This window comes from Scophthalmus maximus, chromosome 14 (genome assembly GCF_022379125.1).
Source record: "Scophthalmus maximus strain ysfricsl-2021 chromosome 14, ASM2237912v1, whole genome shotgun sequence".
Taxonomy (NCBI): Eukaryota; Metazoa; Chordata; class Actinopteri; order Pleuronectiformes; family Scophthalmidae; genus Scophthalmus; species Scophthalmus maximus.
The window spans coordinates 6,299,490-6,320,758 of NC_061528.1; the positions used below are offsets into that span (position 1 = coordinate 6,299,490).

Sequence of the window (21,269 nt, forward strand, 5' to 3'; positions counted from 1 at the left end):
GCTCCTGTGATTCTTTGAAAAAAACAAACAAAAAAACCAAACATTTAATGAGCCGACATCCTGCCATGTCTCCCTGCAGGATTTGGCTTCAAACAGAGTTAATGGAAGTTTCCATGAGAAGTCAGTGACCATGAGGAACAAAGGTAAGGAGCAGATCACACAGTCACAAAGGTTATGAAATTGATCTTGATGACTATTCCTGTACCGAATACAAAACACACCTGTAAGGTGCCAATTTATTGATAGTTACTGTATATCTGCAAAACATGATTTATATATTTAGTACTGTTTGTAAGATTGTATCTTCCCTGGTTAAAGGTGTTTTCTTTCCTCTGCTGTGCCTCACTATACCTTTTTTTTCCATTTTTCATGTAGAGTCAGAACCCATGTCTTTGAAAAACTTAAAACGGAGGTCAGAGTTTTTTGAAAAAGGTAAAAAAAAGAAAAAGAAAAGCGCTGACCAAAGAGGGGTGGGGGGGGGGGGGGGGGGGGGGGTACTGTTACTGTAATAATAATTATGACTTCTGTGTCATCTGTTGGCTGGGTTCTCTTTGCTCTTGTGTCACTGAATTTCTCAGATTTGCGGGGGGATTTCTGCATGTTACCTTTTTTTTTTTAATAAGCCTCATGTTCAATGAATAGGGAACCATAATCATGTCAAGATTGAAATCCTCCATGGCTCTTTTTTTTTTTTTTTAAGACAGTCTTGTCTGGTGCCGAAGCTTAACCCCTGTGCTGTGCCCCCTTCCCTCCTTCAGGCGGCTCAGGGTCCCGTGTCAGTGCGCTGGTCTACCTCTGTGGTAAACGGGGTTGAATGTGCAGTGATCACCTCACCTTCACTTGGTACAGTCTGGGACGACTCTGACATGCTGCTCAAACCAAGACGGGCCCACTGGTGCCACGATTGTCCCGAAACTAATCTGTTTGAATATAAATTGAGGGAAAAGACGTGGGTAAAAGCAACACGTTCATATGGACAGAATGTCAGACACAGTCCCAGAGTACCAACCGCAAATACAAATCTCGAAATCCTCCTTGTGTTTGTGGTGTTTTTGAGTGGTGTCCAGGATTAATACACATTAATACTTGCCGAGCATGTACTTAAAAAGCCCTCCTGTTGCTTCCTGGGCATGCATGTATTGTATCGTCTGTTACACTGTCAGACTGGCTACTGTGAACGCTTGTGCCTCTTACGCATGCTGCTGCTGATGCACGTGTTTTTCCCTCCAGTTTGTTCAGTCTGCTCGTTCTCACAGTCAGCTTATTGATTTTTATTTTCCGTCCAATGTAAATGCCAACAAGTGGGCGATCTCGAATCGAGAGAATCACTCACCAAGGCGGAATCTGACCTTTGCTGCTCTGAGGCCTTTTTGAAGATTAACATCAATTAACTTTGGTTTTTAGATGTCATTTTTAAATGATGACTTGTTACTTGGCTTTAAAAAATAACGTTGAAAGTTTTATAAGCCTGGCCAACTTTGTGTTGATACAGCCTCGGGGGCATATTTAAATTTGTTTTATTGCCTCGTCTGTGCATGCCAAAAGTACTGACTGGATGATTTTTCTTTATTCCGAAGGAGGATCCGAGGCTGCGATGCCAGATGTGAGTAGCATCATCATCAGTGCACTGACAGCAGTTTTTGTCCCCATTACGTTTGCTCCTCTTGCACGGCAACATCAATGAAAGCACATACCGCAGTTATTACAAAGCCCAGATCCATTATTAAGCATTTGGTATGGACTGCACTGCTGGTTCACTTCAAAGGGGAGATTCACTCTGCTTCTCAAGCACTTCAGTCACCCAGTTACAAAGCAATGATTTCAGGGAGCCATCATTTTTATGAATCGTTGAAAACGGATACGTAAAATACTCAATGGCCTAAGGACCAAAGGTGTTATATGTTTTATAAACTGGAATTTTTGCTCATTTGATGTGACTGGACAATGTCAAATCATCTGCTGGAAGTGGAAAATCATCCCAAAATGGACAAATGTTTGTTCGCAGTTTGAAGCCTTACTTAAAAAAAACAAAAAAACAATATCAGTAGTAGGTGGAGATGTCGGAGAAACAATAGGTCACAAGCCTAAGTACTGTTCTTATTCCTAACATGTCGTCTTTGTCTTCAGATACCTGTTCCTCCAATCACGCCCTCCAGCCGCTGGTCTTGGGATCCGGAAGAGGAGCGCAGGAGACAGGAAAAATGGCAGAAGGAACAGGAGCGCCTCCTCCAGGTACATAAAGGCAAACTCATGTAGCGGGGATCATTAGGTACGCCCGGCTTAAACAAAGGTTATAATGCTCAGTTTTAGTTTGAACTGTTTTTCCGAGGTGTCGCTCGTGAAGTTTGCGTTCCCTCTTACTCGGGGAGGTTTCTAGATCGTGTACTTCTTCAAATCCAGGCAGCATTAAATCACGACTGCCATAAAGTCACAAGTACAGCAATGAAGTCACAGATGGTTGAAATAAGAACACTTAAAGGGTGCAGATGAGAAACTAAACACAATTAATTCAAGAAAGTCCTTTCAATTAGAACATGTTAATTAGCAATGTGTGTGTCAAAGACAAATTTTAATCTGCAGCCTCCATGGTGGACTGTTCACTATTTGGACTGATCTTATTTGTATAGAATATACACCATAATCCAATATTCAGGTAAGAAAGGTAAGAAACAGCTGTCAGAATACACAATACACCATAAACTACTCCCACCTGTTTTAGACGGTACTAGGTTTAGAAATGTGTACCTGATAAACTGAAACTGCAGTGTATCGCCCTTCTTTTTTTTTTTTTTTTTTTAAAAAAAGGTAAATAATAAATGAAGCAACCCTCTCAATTCATTTTGATCTGATACCTACAGTATGTGCAAATCCACTGTGTGTCCCGTCTGACAGCGAGACGAGGCACGGAGCGCCGCGAGGCTCCTAATTGGCTCACAACAGAAAGACTTTGCACATCGCTCAGGCGGCCGAGAGTAAAGCGCCTGTCGAGTGTCCAGCTTCAATTTAGCGGGATCCCTGTCAAAACATTTTTCTGAGGGTCTATTTCTGGACGGAGATCAAAGGTGCACAGGCAGAGCGCTGATGTAGCCGGGAAGCGGCGTTACTCCTCCAGTCTTTTCTTCCCTGTTGGATAAACGGCCTGATTACATGATGTGCCAGGGAGGCTTCCTGCCCAGGGCGAGCTTCTCTAGGTTCTTTATCGACTTTCGGGATGGTTAGGCAACACGAAGGTGAGCTTAGAATTATATGAAAATAATGCAGCTACGAAAAAATCTCAGTATTCTTTATTTTATTACATACTACCTGTACTACAGTACAGTATGTTGCCTCTTTGTGCACAAGCCATTCAGGTTCCTGAAATTAAAAAGTTGCTGTTCTTCAACCCCAATCGAACTGTCTCCTGTAAAAGGTGTGACCAGTTTTCGTCAACGATAATCCTACAGCCGCAAAACATGCATGCCATCAGGTGGGATGACCTCTGACCTCACTTCTCGTCCTAATTGTTTTGGGGGGTTTTTCTCCCAGGAGAAATATAAGCGGGGCCAGGAGAAATTGCAGGAGGAGTGGCAGAAGGCCCAGGAGGAGATCGCCAACAGCGTGGACCAACGAGATGGAGCGAAGGTACTTCAGAGACGTGCAGTGTGTAACTTTTGTCTCCCCCTTTTGGCAGTGAGAGTAATTACACTGTTGGATTCAGAGTAACGTAGAAAGGTCTCAGACAAATATACTTTTTTTTGGTCTGGTGCAATCAAAAACTTTTCTTGGGCGCTTCCTAGGTTTTTCCGCCATACTCCTGGATTTTGAGCCTTATTGCCTGAACACCTGAAACATCAGCTGGGGGGTATTTCAAGGAGGCAATCATTTTCTGAAACATAACACTAAATAGTCTAAATGTATCCCAAGAGCTTTGATAGTGTTGTTGTGATTAGTCATCATGTACATGGTCAGACACTGGTATTTCTGGCTTTAAAAAAACCCAAAAGAACATTTCCCATCACAAACCGAGTGAAAGCGAGAGCGGAACAACGTCCAGTCATGTGGATATTCACTCACACCATGTGCGGCAATCCTTTTTGTGATGGCAGAGCTCTTTTCCAGCTCATAGTTTTGCAACAAAAACTCCCCTCAGGTGGAAATTTCTTTTTCACCCCATGAGTTTCTCCTTTTTTTTTCTTGTTGCAGTTCCTCCTGGAGGTTAATGAGGGTGAGCTCAGCCGAGGCCATCATGTGCTCTAAACACTTTCTCTTTTCTTCTTCTTTCATCTGTCTGGCAGCCCTGGAGCCTGGACGGGAACAGCCACAGCCTCATGCCACACTCGCCAGTCTTTCCAGTCAACCAGCCGACTTCTTCTCTGTGGGAAGAGGAAGAGAGAAAGAGGAAGGAGGAGCAGGAGATCGAGCGCCGAAGGCAGGCGGTGGAGGAGCAGGAGCGCCAGAGGCAGGTAGCAGAGGAGCAGGAGCGCCAGAGGCAGGTGGCGGAGGAGCAGGAGCGCCAGAGGCAGGCGGCGGAGGAGCAGGAGCGCCAGAGGCAGGTAGCAGAGGAGCAGGAGCGCCAGAGGCAGGCGGCGGAGGAGCGGAGGAGGCGGGAGGAGGAGGAGCGAGAGCTGCAGCGTCTGCAGGAGGAGAGAAAGAGGAGAGAGATGCAAGAGGCGGAAGTGAGGAGGATGAGGGAGGAGGAGGAGCTGAGGTGGCAGAGGAGGAAGGAGGAGGAGAGGGCGGTGGAGGAGGAGAGGAGGCGGCAGCAGGCAGCGGCGGAGCAGCAGCGCCAAGAGCGGGAGAGAGCCTTCCGGCTGCAGCATCAGCAGCAGCAGCAGCAGTGGTCAGTAGAGATGCTGCTCCTCCTGTACTCACCCGGACACTTCAACTCACGTGTCTTTTTGTTCCCTCATCTGTCCGTCATGCTGATATTAACACATTCACGTGTCAAACGCGACCGGCTTTACTGTCTGTGCGTGAACGTAACCTACAGCTAATGTGTTTTGCATGTGCTTTTGTCGCCATTAAACTTGTGTGTCCTAACCCATCTCTCTTCACACACTGTTCGTCAACCAAAGGGCTGCTGGCTCCCACGACTTTACCAATGTGCAGCCGCCACTGTCCTTGGCAGACAGGTTAGTAAAGATTCTGGAAAAAAATCCCCCAAAAATCTTCTTTCTACATTGAGCCAATCAGCCGTCGGCATGAATAAAACCTTTTCTGACATCGCATGATATTTATTCTTATTATTATTTATAAATGTTGCTTTCACGTTAGCGTCCCCACATTTTCTGTCCCAGCTTCACCTTTTCTGAAATATTTTCTATACATTTCTCTGCACCAGGACTCATCTTGGCAACGCAATTTGTGTTCCTGCCTGAATTATTCTGTACCTGCCAGAGCACTTTCTCACCAGCTTATTATAAATCAATGCCAGTTTTTTCAAAACAAGAATAATTTCTCGCTTATGTGTCATCGTGCCCATAAAGACGAGATGGGATTACAGTAGATACACAATTTAACAAGCATGTATGTCTTTGAAGAAGTGAGTCATGCTTTTCTTGTTATTTTTCAACACTTTTCCTTTTTTTAAAATAAAAAGTCACGTCACAAGTCACTTATCTGAATGACGATGTTGTCCCGGTAGCGGTTGTCATGCGGGAGGCATTTGAACCAAATCATTCCAACAATGTCTCCTAATGAAGGTCATGAAGTTAGAAGTGCTCCAGTGAGCGGGAGTGGGTCTCTAGCTGAGATTTGATTTACCTGTGATTGGTCTGCAATCAGCAGTTTTCCTACAGTATATAAATATTTAAAATAATTCTATTGTGGTTTTTGATTGATCAAATCAGTTACTATTCACCAGAAACAAAAACAGGGCACACTGCGGTTAGAAGTCCTTTATAATCGAGTCAATCCATACCAGATTTAAAAAATAATAACAACATTAAAAATGTACAATATTAATAATAATACATTTTATTTCATGGCATCTTTCTAAACAACCAAGGACACATTACAATTCAACATAAATAAACACAAGAACAATTAAATTAAAACCAAATGTTGGAATCAGATTTGGAGGCACAGACACCGAACAAAACAAATCATAAAAATGTAATTATAATTTTTTCTAATGCTATAATGACATTCATTTTCATGTTTTCTTTTGTGTGACAGGGCAAAATCTAAATCATCTCCCCAGCTTGATGAAGACGAAAAACCTCAGAGGAGAGGTCAGTGTCCTCTGTATTTTTTTTTCCTGCATACATTTTAGTTGAATTGTACTATTTCATGAAGATAGATAGTGACTGTTTTTGTGGATGTAACAGAGACTGATAAGTTAAGTCATGTCAGCAGTGACATGGTCGTTTAATTAATGACTCCTTTGTGCACATGTTGCTGCGCATATACATGTGGGTTTTCACCGTACCGTAGGAGTGCATGTGCAGCCGGGGGGCATGGCTCACTGGCTGCTGGAGGAGCAGTTGAGGAGTGTGCGTGACAGGCAGGCCCAGAGTCAGAGGGCCGCGTCAGAGCTGGAGATGGAGAGGAGGAACATCCTCAATGCCATGAGATACAGAGAGCCAGAGAGAGGTGGGCTCGGCCCTTGAAGCTCCGCCCCCTCCGTCTTTGACCTGAGAGCCAGTCAATCAGCTTTTTGGTCAATCAGCTGATCAATCAGTTATGGCTTTCCACCAAATCAAAAAGAAAATTACAGCTGTTTGATTAACAGCTGACAAGCCAGAAAATGACATGCCGTAAAAAAAAATAAAAAAATTTAAACTGATCGATTGCAGATTGCAGATTGCAGATTGCAGATTGCAGAGTGATTTCTCTCCAAAAAGATCAAATACATTTTTGCCGCCTAAAGGAATTGTCTGATCATAAGCTGCTGATTGTTCCTTTAGAATAAGATTTGGGGAATATGGTATCTACGTCATCTACCTCATTTCTTCCCTATTTCTCTGCTCGTCTCCTATTGTGATCTATTTTCGATCGCTAGAGTGTCACGTCTTGTTTGCCTCTCCTCTCTGGGTGCAGTGTCGGGCAGTGGAGCGGACGAGAGGAAGGGTCAGCAGTCCCCGTCGCTGGCCGAGCTGGAGCGGCAGCAGATCCTGAACGAGATGAAGAAGAAAACGCCGCTGCTGACGGACAGCAGCTGGATTCGCCAGCGCGACGCCAACATGGCCGCCAACAAGGACAGCGACGTGCCACCCATGCGCAGGTAAAAAATTAAAAAATAAAAAGAACCTCTCTGCGGTGTGATGGTGGTGGTTGGCATTTTTAAAACCTACTAAACTTGAAGTGAAAACATTTATCCGTCTGGCTACCACTCTGACTTGGGTCCAACCATTAAAGAATAAATATCAAACAAAAACAACAGTACAGTTGGTAGCCAGACTGATTAAATGCCTCTACTAACCGGTTAACTTGGGGCGCGGCGTGCGTTGGCTTTGCAGAGGCGAGTCTCTTGACCACCTGGATGCCTCCTACAACTCCTGGCGCTCCTCGTGGACTCCCAGAAGCAACACTTACAGCCAAAACTACACCCGGCCTCACTCTGCCCTCTCCGGCAGCGCTGCCCATTACGGTGGCGGACCTGCGGCCCAGCGGCCCGCTTCCTCCACCCTGCCCTCCTCCTACTCCATGGGCTCCCTCCGAGGCGGGGCAGGAACCCCCTCGTCGCCCTGGTCCCGGCAGACGCCTTCCCCCTCACCCTCGTCCCCGTCACCCGCCGACTCCCCAGAGCCCACGAGTGAGCCGGACGCCCTCAAGCAGCGGAGCAGGTGAGTTGGACAAAGCTGCTTCGCCTAACGCTCCAAACAAGCCGCCTCTGTCCTCTCACTGGTATACTGGGTTGCAAAAAAACACAGTCAAAGTGGTGTTGTTGTTGTTGAACCAGAACTCTGGTTGGGGAGTGGTGGGAACGGGCATCTTGAGTTTCTTTTTTTTTTTCTTTTCATAGTTTTCAATGTACTATAATATGCTGTTGCATTTGATATTGATTCGTGTGAGATGCTCCGTATACTTACACCCTCCATTCCTGATCCAACAGATTGTATAAGTATATACAGTCCTTGATTATAATATATGTTCCTTTTGTACAGGTTCCCACTCTCACACTCTCTTGTGTGTGTCTGTGTTCATGTGTCGTGAAGCAACACGACATTTGATACATTTTCTGCAAGGTGTTCACTTTGTTTCCATGTCAAAATTAAAAGAAAACTAAACACAATTAATTCAAGAATGTGATTGAACAATTTAATGAAAATGCTAAAAGTCCTTTAATGTTTGACAAGATATTTTTATATAGAACATCTGTTCCATTACCGCAGTGGACATGATAAGCCTAAATCCAAAATGAACGTTTGTAATACAGGTTCATTAGCCAATAACCCCATTGTATACCAGTGTTGACGTGTGTTTGGTGTGTGTGCGTGTGTGTTAATATTTAATACATGCCCCATGCACTTGTGCTCGGCTCTGAAATCACAGCTGTACATTCTGTAATCCAGGTCAGTGAGTGGCAAGAAAATCTGTACGTTCTGTGACACCCCGCTGGGAAAGGGAGCGGCCATGATCATCGAGTCCCTTGGGCTCTGTTATCATTTGGGCTGTTTTAAGGTGAGAGCTGGGCCCACCACCCCCACCCCCCGCCACCGTCGGCCTCGGAGCACATCTGCAGCACGACTCGGCCAAAACTAACTTGATCACTCCAGACTCCTGTTTCCCCCCCCCTCTGATTACTAACCTGACAAATCCTGGTGAACCTCAAGGTCCTGATCCTTCTACAGCTGAGAACAGTCGATTTTTCGGTGCCAAAACCTGCAAATCAAACTAAATAACCCATCAGGTTGTTTCTGTCGCTTGACTCTGGTCCTTGATCCATCCTGAAACTTTGGTTGTCACTTGAGTCTTTCCCCTCCTGCATCTGAATGGTCACCCCTCTTGTCGTTGTGTTTTGCCGCCTCCTCCTCTTTCATTTTTCTCTTTCTGTCAACACATTCACTTAAGGGCTCGCTGTCGTCTTGTCTGTCCTCATCTCTCCGCCTGTGGACCGGGACACCTCGGTGCAGCTTTGACCAGTCGGGCACGTCGCTAACTCTTCCCTTTCCCAAACTCTTTCAGTGCATCGACTGCAAGTCTGACCTCGGAGGATCGGAAATCGGCGCCGAAGTCAGAATACGAAACAAACAGCTCTACTGTAACTCCTGCTACATGCGATTCAAAAGTAAGTGCTTGATCCTCGCTGCACCGCGTTAGGACGAGTTGTTTTTTGGGGAAGGTTTTTCCTTAAAGTGTAATGTTGCTGTTCACCTTGTCTTCCAGTTGGCCAGCCAACCGCCATGTGACGTCACTGTGCTCCAGCAGATTGACGAAGAGACTACTTGTGACAACAACCCGTGAACATTGAAGCCATTGGCTCGGACATACTTCCAAATTTCGACTCTAGAAAAAAAAAAACAATTTGACTGGTTGAAAAGAATCATGTTTGTGTTTTTACAGTGTGTGTGATTGGGAGGGTAAGCTTGCAAAGAAGTTATCTACTTTAAAATAAAAAATGTGTATATCTTATTAAGTATTACGGCTGTACAAAGTGTAAGGGTTCTGCATGCACCGGATATTTTCAATGTTGTAGCCATGAAACTAGTTGCGCTTTAAACAGACTTTTAAATCAGATTTCCTACGACTTTAACTGAGACACGATGTCGAGATTTGGAGAGGAAACACCTGCAGGGTCGTCTCCTCGTTTTCATGCTTTTTTCTCTTTCTGCTGAAGCTCGTGGTTATAATAACACGTTTGTCGACCGAGGTATTCTTGTCATGTGTACGTGCCTTTATCATTTGTACCAGGGAGAAGTTATTAAGATTATTAGAATCCTTTCAAAAATATATTTAAAAAGGAAAACAAAAAAAACTGCTTGGATAAGCGCTTGTGTGGAGTTATCACTGATAGATGGAGGATTGTACGCAGCAGCAGGTTTCCACGTGAAGAATATATATCCCATTGAATGGCATCGAGGCAAAGCGTAACATTTGTAAATAAAATGACTAAATGCTCATCTCGTGCTTCTGTTCTGTTGAAACTGCGTATTTTTTTTTCTAATAATATTCGGTTATGTGATCCAAGCGGGGTTTTTTTTCCCCTGCCTCTGTTATCAGACATCATTATACTCATCTCCCTCTGTCTGCCCCTCTCGTTCTCTGTTTCTCTGTAGTGCCACAGTCATAATGAAAAGGAATTTCAATGACGCTTTGTGCAAAGGTTCAGAGGACCTGCCTGCTTTGTGTTCTCCAAAGCCAATTTGTCATGCATATTTCATCCAGTGCGCATGCATTGCTTTTGATTACACATCCATGGGCTATCTTCTTAATGCACTCTGTCGTTCGACTGTAGCCGTTTCATGGAATCGGATCTGCATAAATGTACACTGCAAATTCATACAGGTAGGAAAGCATTAAACAGTTTGCAGCTCTCCATGCGGTTGAGCAGCAAAGAAATTCTCTGTATTTCCCCTAAATGGAAATAAGCAGTATAAATTGTACTCTCTGTATTGTGAAGCACAAACAGCCCCCGGACGCAGACCTCTCAAATTCATAGATTCCCTTTTTTTTTTTTTTTTTTTTGATTATTCTTGGTGCTCCTGTGGAGGAGAGAGGGAGAGAGAGAAATCTTAATCCTCACGCTTAGGAAACAAGAACGGCCTGAATTGCACCGAGCAGAGTTGAGTTGCTGAGAAATATAAAACCTTTTCAGGATAAGTATCCCATCCTTTTCCCTTCCAAAGCCGAGGCCACAAGCAGCCTTGTGTGGAAGGCTCCGACGCGGAGGATCAAATAACTGGTGTGTGCGGGCTTGCCAAAGCAAGTGTACTGTGTGCTTGGCTGCTGAGAAGAATGAGGTCCGCAGAAAGGTGGAACACAGATGGAAGGAACCAGATAAGCTCTGTAGTCTACGCTCTGTCCTCCATCCCCCTCACTGTCTGCTTCTATTTACTTCTCGCCTACTCGGAAGGAAAGATTTCCCAGTTTTCAGGAGATCTTTCAGGCAGACGGGCCCATGAGGAGGATTTTTTTTTCACACCTCACACACAAGAACAAGTCATGCACCAATTTCCACACCACAGTCCCTGTTTTTTTTTTTTAGGTTTAAGTGTAGCTTGCACTGGCCAGAAGGGGGCACTGTGATCTAAGAATTTCATTAAAGAAAACCTTAAATGATCTTTAAGCTGCAGCTGGATGATAACTTTTCACTGCGAAGCCTGTCAATTGAAATGACGCACTTTATTAGGAAGAAAGATTAAGTGTCCTCATGAAGGTGAGTTCAGTGACTAATTTAAAATCACAATTACGTATGAATTACGTACAATTTTGTGGTTTAGTTTTAAAGATTAATCATTAATGAGACAAAATTTTGGATTTGAGCTCGGACTGTGGTTTGGTTGTCATGCAGCCACAGCTGGAGACATTATGTTTTTCAGGTTTTCCATCCATTCGTGCGTCCATCAGTCCCGCTCTTTTAAACATGATATCTCAGGAACACCATGAGGGAATTTCATCAAATTTGGTGCAACGGTTCAGTTGGACTCTAGGAGGCAGCCATTCGATCTTGATGGCCGACCGACGGATGCAATGTCTGTTGGAATGCCTGGAGGAAATGTCTCAACATTTGGCACGAACGTCGTCTTCGACTCGAGGATGAACTGATTAGATGTTGCTGGTCAAAGGTCAAGGTCAAGGTGACCTCACAACACATGTTTTTTGGGCTCAAGAAATTCATACGCATAGTATGACAAAATCCACTTAATAACTTTTATTTTAAATTGTATTCTACATATATTTTATGAGCCTGGACCGACATGGGTTCAACTACAACTTGACTGGTTGGTGGAGGCCCCTACAAATGTGAAAGGCAGATATTCTAGAAGGTAAGTCCACAGTATTCCTAGGATAGAACACCAATTCACCTTATCCAGTTCAATCCAATCTTCAATCCAACTATGATTAATCTCAACATGGAATTTTCTCAGTATTTCAAGTACAGAGTCGTCTCTAACTGACAGTGTCTGTATCATTGTAGGAAAAGCAGCAAGATATAATCAGTAATATTAATAACATTTACATTGAGGGATCTGATTTTTTGACTCTATTGTGGTCTTCTATGTAGGAGGTGCAATAAAATTTATTTGGGCCTATTCTGCAAAAAAGCGTCTACATATCTGAGATGCTTTTGTTTCATACTGCAGGTGTGTGCTTTCTTGTCAATGATCTGTGGCTCTGATGGCGCATCACCTTGACGGCCGTGTGTGGTTATTTGTTAATGACAATCTTTGTGTGCAGTTTTTAGATTTTCAGTGGAAAACCCCTTTATATACAGTCTACAGTGACGCACTTTTGACACTGGTTTGGTTTACCAATATTTTAAAATAAGCTGCACCTCCTACGAATTTGCCACTCACCTGTAGAAGGATGCTCTTTGCAATTTAGAGAAGCTGTCGGGAGCAAATTCACCTGCAGATTGAACCGGAGCTATAATTTGTCATGTAATTGCAAATTGCAGGCACCGTCTCATTAGACCTGTTGCCATGGCTTGCAGGCACCATGCTTACAGCCCAAGGCTTTGTCATGACTTCAATTAACTACAGAGATGAAGGAAAATCGACCTGAACTAAAACTGTACATTTGCACACATAAGGAGGAATCCATTTTCTTTCTTTTTTTTTGCAGATGATCATTAAACACGAGTCGCTATGAGCGCGAGAATTATTGATCCAAATGTGAGGGGGGCGGGGGGCAGATGAAGAGAGTTTTTCTTTCTTCTGTCCTCCACTGCAGCCATGTTCCGATCAGGAAAGAGAGCATCTGTGATTTCGCTTCGTGACCTTCAAGAGCACCGTTGATTTATTTTTGTTCCTCCACTTAGTGGCTTTTGGAAATGAAAGTATCGCTTGCAACGAGATGCATTCGAGTTTGCTTTTCTAGTTTGGCGGAGGAGGAGGAGAAAATGAGTGTGGAGAAAAGTGTTACACCAGTCTGATAATGATAAGACTTCATGGTCGCAGCTGGGACACCCTGATATGCTTGAGACTTCATTATGCCTGCGGGTGACAGGGGACCAACTTTTTCTGTCCTCCCTATTAATTCATCCTGCTTCGGTCCCACAGCTGAGAATGAGTTGGAATACTGATTCTGAGTCAAGTGCCCTCCAACGTCTGGCGTTGTTGTGTGTTTACAGCCGTGGACGATGAACAGAGGAGAGGAATCATTTGCTGAGACATGATACCATCAAATTTACCCACATTACCCAAACATTATACTCCATTCATATTCTCTATTTGTAGCCCGGATACTGTTGCACTAGGAAAAGCAGCAAGCTAGCGCCAGGTCTGCTCCATCTGTTCAGCCATCATCCATCCATATTTGGTTGCATGTCATCTTTTCCTCTCAGTCACACTGGTAATATATGTGGTTTTTTTAAATTAGAGTAACAGCAGCAGCCACGCGGATGGACTATGAGTCCGCAGATGGGAGAGGTCATCTTCTCCCCCACCACCCCTGTCCCCGCTCTTCCCCCTTGTCCTTGAAGTTAATTGGAATTTAATCACGGGAAAACTCAAAAGAGAGGATGACACACTCTCAAATCTGCCCTTTCATTTGACATCAGGAGATTCGTTTTGACGCGTGCGATGGAGGTCCTGTTTGTACTGTACCCGCCGCCCACAACAACATCCAGCCCACCTCGCAGGAGCTGACACAGAAATGTCTTTGACAATATCCTCATCAGTTCACACCGGGTCCACTGAAAACTGCAGAAGATTTAACACAAACTAAAAGATCATCTCTTTTGCACTGACATGCCGATTCAACTTATAATAGATTGCACTTCTTCAGTTACTGAGACTGATTCCACCTCATCTCAGGTTAAAGCAGGGTGGCTACGTTTTTAAAATAACATCTATTTACCAGTAACAGGTTACATCCAAAGTAGCAAAAGTCAGTTGGATATTATAATGTGCCTATTTGAGGGGTTTTCTAAGCTTACTTATAATTCATCCACATGCCGTACTTTTGTTATACCAAACCTTCGTGAAAGCTAGAGAGACAAATTGACTTCTGGAGTTTTTTTATGAATTAAACCATTTCAGAATGACTTCCACACTGCAGCCAGATGAAAAGGGTAGAGTTGTGAAGTTATATGTGTTTTGGCCAAGACTGTTTATAGTGTCTTGTAGTGGGTTACACATCTTTTTTTCAGACCACTGGCAGAGAGGAAATATTTCCCTACTCCTATTTCCCTACTGTACTTCCATTTTCTGGTGTGTGTCAAAGTTAGATTATAGATTATGGGAAATGTTTATGGCTTTCAAATGGCTTGTTATTGAGCAGTGTTTTAACCTTTAATCTAATTGTGTAGCTCCAGGACCCATTAATCATAAAACACAAGGTAAGATTGTGTGTGTGTGTGTGTGTGTGTGTGTGTGTGTGTGTGCCAGGATACTGTCACACACTCTGTGGTGCCTTCAGGCGCCGCAGAGAGTGTTTGTGACGGTGCATGAGTGCAGCTTATTCACCAGCGGATGTAGTAAAGCCAGAACTCGGCTTTGTTCCACTCTCTGTCTCTTTGTCTCTGTCTCAGAGAAGAAGCCACCACTCTATGATCCCCTACCGAATTGTCCGAGGCCAACCTGAGGCTGAAACGGCTCCATTAAAACAGACTGACAGCAAAAACCATTTACTGTCTTTGTTTTCGAAACGATGATGACGACGAACACATTACGATCAATGACCTCGCGGACCCAGAACGTGCTCTGTGTTTAAGGAGGTCGATTTCTTTTGCAGCCTGCAGCCAAAGAGATTCTGAATGAACTGTTAATTTGTGGGTTTGTTGCTTTGTTCTAATCCTTCCTGTTTATTTGGCCTAAAATGGGATTTTCTATATATTTTTTTTTTGTGGAACTCCAACCACTTTAGGCAGAACTGTTATGTTAAGTGATGGTAATTGAGATCAGTGTAACAGATGATTCGGTTGCCGGGTTTTCACAGACCACATAATGCAGTAGGTCAAACCACCACAGATGCATCGATATCAAAATAAAGATCTGCAGACGTGGCTGGTATGTTAATGATGCACCAAGGCAATGGATCAAGTTAAGATGTGAAGATGACGCGACGGTGTGAATTGTCTGGATGGTGGTGATGAACCTGCACCTCCCCTCAGCTTTGCAGAGCTTTAAAGCAAGTTTCAGCTCTGACCTACAACTTTACAGTTGTGGTTCATCCTCACGCAGCGCCGGCCTGAGGCGTAAACCAACTGAGCAGCTGCTCAGGGTCCCCTAGCCCCCAGGGCCCCCCACAAAATACATGTTAACATTTTAAACTCTCCTTGCGTTTGTTCATTCGGTTTAAATATCGAAGGCTCCACTGATCTACAATTACATATAAACTATGGGTCAAATAACTCTGCCTAAACATGCGTATACCGTATACGTATATACCAAAACCAAACGAACGCAGTTGTATCAGTGTGATTACGTTGTTCCATGTCAGAATCAAATGATTTGGTATTTTTCTAAGCTTGTGGTTCCTGATGAATGTGCGTTTAACGACGTGTAAGACTGATGACACATCAGCGTGAATCCTACTTTTGTCAGTGCATCTTTCCAGAGCTGCAGACATCACTTACAAAAAAGCATTGCTCTATGTAAGTGGCAGTGTGTACCTGTGTGCACGTGTGTGTGTGTGTGTGTGTGTGTGTGTGTGTGTGTGTGTGTGTGTGTGTGTGTGTGTGTGTACGTCGTTTTACATTATAGCGTATGTCAATATCTGGTTTCTGGCTTTTCCGCTCAGACATTTTTGGCAGATATTGATGCTCTCCAGGGGGAAGGTTTTGATGTATGATTGGTCATGCTGTTTGTCCTTTGTACCTTTTGGATATATATATATATAAAATATATATATAAATACATTGCTGCACTCCCGGGGGCAAAGAGAGCTCTGACAAACAGCTGTTGCTTTTTTTTCAGCTGTGGAAAACAAGAAACATGTCAAACTAAATTATTGTAACCAGCTATAATGAGTTCCGTTGTTTGTGTGTGGTGTCCATCTGAGATTGACCTTGACAAGTTTAGACTGTCATTTGACTGGGTGATGTCTGATGACCATAATCCCTTATGCCATCGCATAATGAAAACACAAGATATGAACGGCGAAGTGCACACAGAAGAACATATTCTCCCTCACCGTGTGGCACTTCATTCCTGCAGCATCAGTCCAAACAATCTCCCGACGTGCTGAGCTTACCCCCTCGTCGCCCCCCGTCTCCACGACGACACACGAGACAGTGGAGTGAATAACTGCCTGAAAGAAGGCGGCAGGCCGGTTTTTCGAAGATGGGACTTGCCGCTGCCGCAAAGCGGGCAATATCTTATCTGAAAGGCACCAGTGGAACACGAACGCTGTCAGTCCAGTCTTTTGTTTGCGGGGCCCATTCAACATCATTATCTCCCTTGCGGAGCTGTAATTACTGTATGGTGAATAGCTTTCCAGAACCCATCATTTCCTGCGCTGAAAGCGTCTTGTTTTGTTTGTGCTCCGATGGAGGAGCTCGGCTATTTTTTGGTCAATATATTGATATTCGCGATTTACTGGCAACGCCGGAGAAGGTGCTTTTGTGCGAGAGTGGATGTCAATGAGAAATTCGGGAGAAGACGTGGTCCTGACGTATCGAACACTCAGCTGTTCAATGCTGTTCACCCATGACGTTATAGCCTTCAAACACATATTCTCCAGATTGTCTACGGTCAGATGCTCAGTCATTTCATTCGGACTTTGAGGCCACAAATGGGTGGGTTCAGCTTTTTTAGGCTTTTGCCCTGAGGTCCCGGGCGTACGGGACGTAGATGTACGCCAGCTGCTGTCTGCTTCATACTTGACTGCAGGCCCCGGGGGCACTGAAGCTGGAGCCGGAGCTGGAACAGGGGCATCCCTCGGGGGGGGGGGGGGGGGGGGGGGGGGGGGGGGGGGGGTTCCTCCACAGCCCCCCCTTGCTCCTGCATCGCTATTTGACAATTTGTCTGTTTTGGATGAACGCTCATCGTTCCTATTCCCATTCTGAAGGCTGTCCGTCGGGAGGGAAATGAAACTTTAATAACTCTGCTTCTCATTTCATTGTTAATTCAGGAGAAACACACACAAAAAAAAGCAAGCTTTGCCGTCGCTCCAGTCGACACAAAGCCCCAGAATAAAAAAAGACTTTCCACCTCGGGGCCAAAGGTAAATCCTGTGCACTCTGTTGTACTTTATCAGTCGCTGTGCCCTCTCTCACCCGTCCCATAATCTCGGATGAATTAACTTCCCCGGGAACATGTTGTCTTAACTACACCAGGTTCCCTCAGTGAGCTTTTCCCCCCCTAGCTGATAGAATTGACCACAAATTCCACGGTTGGAAAACAAAAACTCACATGCTCAAAGCGCCAGCTGTCGTGGTGGAGTCCTCCCCCTCCTTTATAGTCGAGTTTGCCATTACCTCTGTTCATCATTAAACCCTGTAAGTGCACCAGAGTCGTGCGCAAAGCACAGAGAATTGCGGCGCTTATTAAGAGTGTTTGGCTTGTTAACTCACTAATGGCCTGGGTGTTTGCTCTGGGTTATCCTGAAAAAAACATCACTTAGGTCCTTCTGCCTCTAAACTCAGTTTCATGCTTTCCTGAGCTGATACCTTATGTCCTTAGGTGGAGGAGATATGAGGCGGTTTGGGGCAGAGCGGATCATTCCTGTGCCGCGCACCACGCGTCTGCAGGGAACAACTCGTCGAGGAGGACCAAGATGGCCGACGGAAATGGTCAGTGTCAGGGATCTGTCAGGGCTCCTTCCACTGGTTCCCGAACAGTTTGAACTGTTGGTGGCATGCAATACGAAGAAAAGACGGCAGAGTTGGGCACATCATGCCGGGAATGGGGATGGGAATCTGAGAGCAGTTCAATACACATTTCCAGTGTTGGCTCATATGTTTGATTTTCTTTTTCGAAATGTATTTGTAAGGTGATAGGTGACTCTTGTAGAAAGAGTATTTCTTCCATTAACATGTCCGTTGATTTGAATGTGCTGATCAACCAATTAAAAGAAAGATGAAATAAGTTCTGCTCGCATTAATCATGCGTATCATTCAAAATTGCAATATCTTTTCATCTGCAATATCGCACATTTACAGCACATGTGAGTGATATGCAATGCTTCCATTGTCATCATGGGCAATTGCAATATCTTTCCATGTATACGTCATTACTAATTACATTTTTCCTTATGTTTATATTGCATGTTTACCTGTATATTCCTTTTCTTACTGATGCCTGTTGCTCTTACTTCCCCCTCTGCACCTGTAACACGGCAAGCATCTCCATGGTGCGACTAACAAAGACTCATATTATCTTACAGATAATCATAATAATTTTTCTCCCGACACTGAATGGTCTAACTGTCCTGCCTTTCTTATCATCATTAAACATTATCTCCATTAAATCTCTACAGTCCTCGGTGCCCCCTCGTGGTTGTCATGGTTACCATAGATCATGCCACCGTCATGGGAGCCCGGTTGATTTTCTGTCTTCAGTGAGATATTAACAGGTTTCTCTGGCCGACCCCTGTTACCTTCCTCCTCTTCCTCTTCCTCTTCCTCTTCCTCTCCACCAACACTGTATCTCCTCTCATCATCTCCGGCTGTCTGTCGAGCGGCAAAAGCAAAACATCTTCCAGCCACCGAATTGTTTTCTTGTGTTATTAGTTTCTGCAGTGGCTCGTTCCTTCCCCAGGCTCTATTCAAATTATTTTGGGGGGAGAATAATCCCTTTTTCTTAATTAACAACACCACTAATCCAGGCACTTTTCATAAACTCCCACATCTTATTATAATGGAAGCCACTCAAGGAAGTTTGTCTGAGCATGTTTTTTCTTCCCATAAACCACTGATTGATTTTTCAAGGGCTTTGGCTCGTTATGGCTTCACATAGTTCGTATCTCACTGATGATGGAAATACCCGGACTCGGATATTTCCACTGAACATGCTCCTCTATTGTATCTAAAAAAACACAAAAGACTCACCAATAAATTCCTCCTCAGAACACAAAGTATTTTTTAATTTGAGAAAATGTTTGATTCATTATTATTATTCTTTTGTTACCCTGTTATCATTTTTGGAATTATACCTTCTTGCTGCGGGTTAGATGAGAAAATATCCCCTCTCATTAAAGTATGACCACGGCCTGGTTGGCAAAGGGAAGTGGATAAAACAGGGAGAAACAGTCTGATTCATTCCAAAGCTGAAACAATCAGCCGAGATCTTCAATCCTTTTTTTTCTTTTTTAAATCAATGCACAGACTGATGTTAAAAAAAAAAAAAGAAAATGTGGGTTATTATGTGTATGATTAACTCTTGGCTGGGTGCGGTGACTGTCTGGAGTCTTGTGACCACGAGGTTGCCAGACTTCCAGTAAGGACACACCCAAGAACCCCCCCCCCCTTAAAACCAATCTCAATTTTTCTTCTTTCCCTTTAGTTTTAGTAACGATCCGCCAAGTGAGATATTGCATGTTAATTGGTGGCTTTACGCAAACCTCAGCTAAGTGGCTGCAACTGGAGGCTTAGAGTACATTGATTGTGCAGACAAGAGGGCTGTAACAATGGCCTACTTACATGTACTTCCCAGGATAGCAACTCACTCCACCAAGTCATCATCAACGAAAGTGCTGAAAGTTGTGAAAATCTTAGTTTAGTACATGTTAGGTTTATTCGTGTTATAACATCTTCTCCTTGAGGAACAACATAAGTGGATCAGCTGATGTTGATATGTGCCTCGGTGTTGTTTCATCTCGCGTCATTCTTTTCTGTGCCCATTAATCCCCCCCCCCCCCCCCCCCCCCCCCCCCCCCCCCCCCCCCCCCTGCCCTTTGGTAATCTCCCCCAGCCAGCCCCGATTTCCTGACTGAGGAGTGCCAGCTGTTGACATCTACGATGAGATAGATTCAACTCTGACTTTAGAGCGTTGATTCTTTTCTCTTCTTTTTGCGGTACGGGTCATGCTAAAGCAGCTACCCGCTGATTGGCCAGCTGGAGCACAGCTGCTGTCGAGTTAGGGGTCGGCGGGAACGCCACCCTCTGTGTTCCGGACGAACCCTTTCCGATCGAATGAGTCATCGATACCGCTATTAATGCCCCCCCCCATCCGGGCCTTATCCTGTCTACAGAATGTCTTGCACATGCGGGTCAATGGCTGCTCAGGTAGAGGGGGATTAGCTGGCAACCAGAGCAGGATGAAGAAGAGACCCCACCCTGGGGGAGGTGGGTTTGCTTGCCTGAGTCCTCTGCACGGTATGGAGAGGTGGGAGGCTGATGGGGGAACGTGATGCCCTGCCCTCCTTAAACTGTTGGAGATCGTCAGGGTACAGGCACATCTGCTCTCTGGTATAAGCATGAAAAAAAAGAGGGAACAGAATTAACGATGTACAGTAGATATTAGAGAACTTTATCGTTCTTAGGCACCAATGAGTGACTTTCTTCATTTGCTGGCATGGCCATTGTAACATCTCGTTCCCTAATGGCATCACAAGATAAGGAGCCATGCTGACAGCCAAGTACCAGTTACCTCTTATTATAGTAGCTGTCATTTAAATCAACCTGAATATCCAAAACATGAGCCTACGGAAACATTTGAATGTATCCTGCCGATAATCACGTCGCTGCAGCAGGACTTGTTGCCGGATGGAGCTCTGGTAATGAATCTTAACCTCACCTCTGCATTTCAGAGTCTGTGATTTATCACTCCGCTGCTCTTAATCAATATTTCATGGCCGAACGTATGAAGCAACAAGACTGTGTCTGGCTGAAACGAATCCTCGGAACTGGCAAAGCATTTCCCGGGAGACGGGTTCAAATAGAAGAAAAACACATTTCCCTCCCTTTCTGAAATGCAAGGGCTCGTGCATCAGAGACTCGTTTTGAGTTTCATAAGAAAAAATTAAAGAGTTCCCTGAACACTCTGCATACGCCACACTGCTAAATTGACGTCGAAGTTATAACAACGTTAACAGCACATGGCCGGTGGAAGTGATTCTATAGTACAGAACAGTAATATGGCCTGAATATGACCGTTTGGGAAAAAAAAAAAAAAATAAGGAAATGAAACAGCATCGGCATAATTGCCCACGACACTCGTGAATACTTTACTAGGAAACAGAGGCCCGGTCATTAGGGCTCTGTAAATTCAATTGACTTCCACGCCCATTGGAGCAGGCAT

The 21,269-nt window shown here is 44.4% G+C and overlaps 1 protein-coding gene across 17 annotated transcripts in view; it reads left to right on the forward strand.

The window, feature by feature from the left end:
• The window catches only part of lmo7a (LIM domain 7a), a 46,407-nt gene extending 36,364 nt beyond the window's left edge, over positions 1-10,043 (forward strand). For 7 of the 17 annotated variants that reach the window (XM_035650929.2, XM_035650928.2, XM_035650930.2 and 4 more), the window contains 15 exons: positions 80-143; positions 376-432; positions 759-800; positions 1,578-1,603; positions 2,128-2,232; positions 3,526-3,621; positions 4,275-4,819; positions 5,055-5,111; positions 6,157-6,212; positions 6,415-6,573; positions 7,021-7,204; positions 7,440-7,766; positions 8,496-8,604; positions 9,109-9,211; positions 9,310-10,043. In XM_035650929.2, the coding sequence (XP_035506822.2) occupies positions 80-143; positions 376-432; positions 759-800; positions 1,578-1,603; positions 2,128-2,232; positions 3,526-3,621; positions 4,275-4,819; positions 5,055-5,111; positions 6,157-6,212; positions 6,415-6,573; positions 7,021-7,204; positions 7,440-7,766; positions 8,496-8,604; positions 9,109-9,211; positions 9,310-9,332 (1,953 nt within the window). In that variant the 3' untranslated portion in view covers positions 9,333-10,043. The remainder of the gene's footprint in view (positions 1-79; positions 144-375; positions 433-758; positions 801-1,577; positions 1,604-2,127; positions 2,233-3,525; positions 3,622-4,274; positions 4,820-5,054; positions 5,112-6,156; positions 6,213-6,414; positions 6,574-7,020; positions 7,205-7,439; positions 7,767-8,495; positions 8,605-9,108; positions 9,212-9,309) is intronic. The other 10 variants (XM_035650932.2, XM_035650935.2, XM_035650939.2 and 7 more) reach the window with 9 other exon arrangements.
• Positions 10,044-21,269: the final 11,226 nt, after the last annotated feature.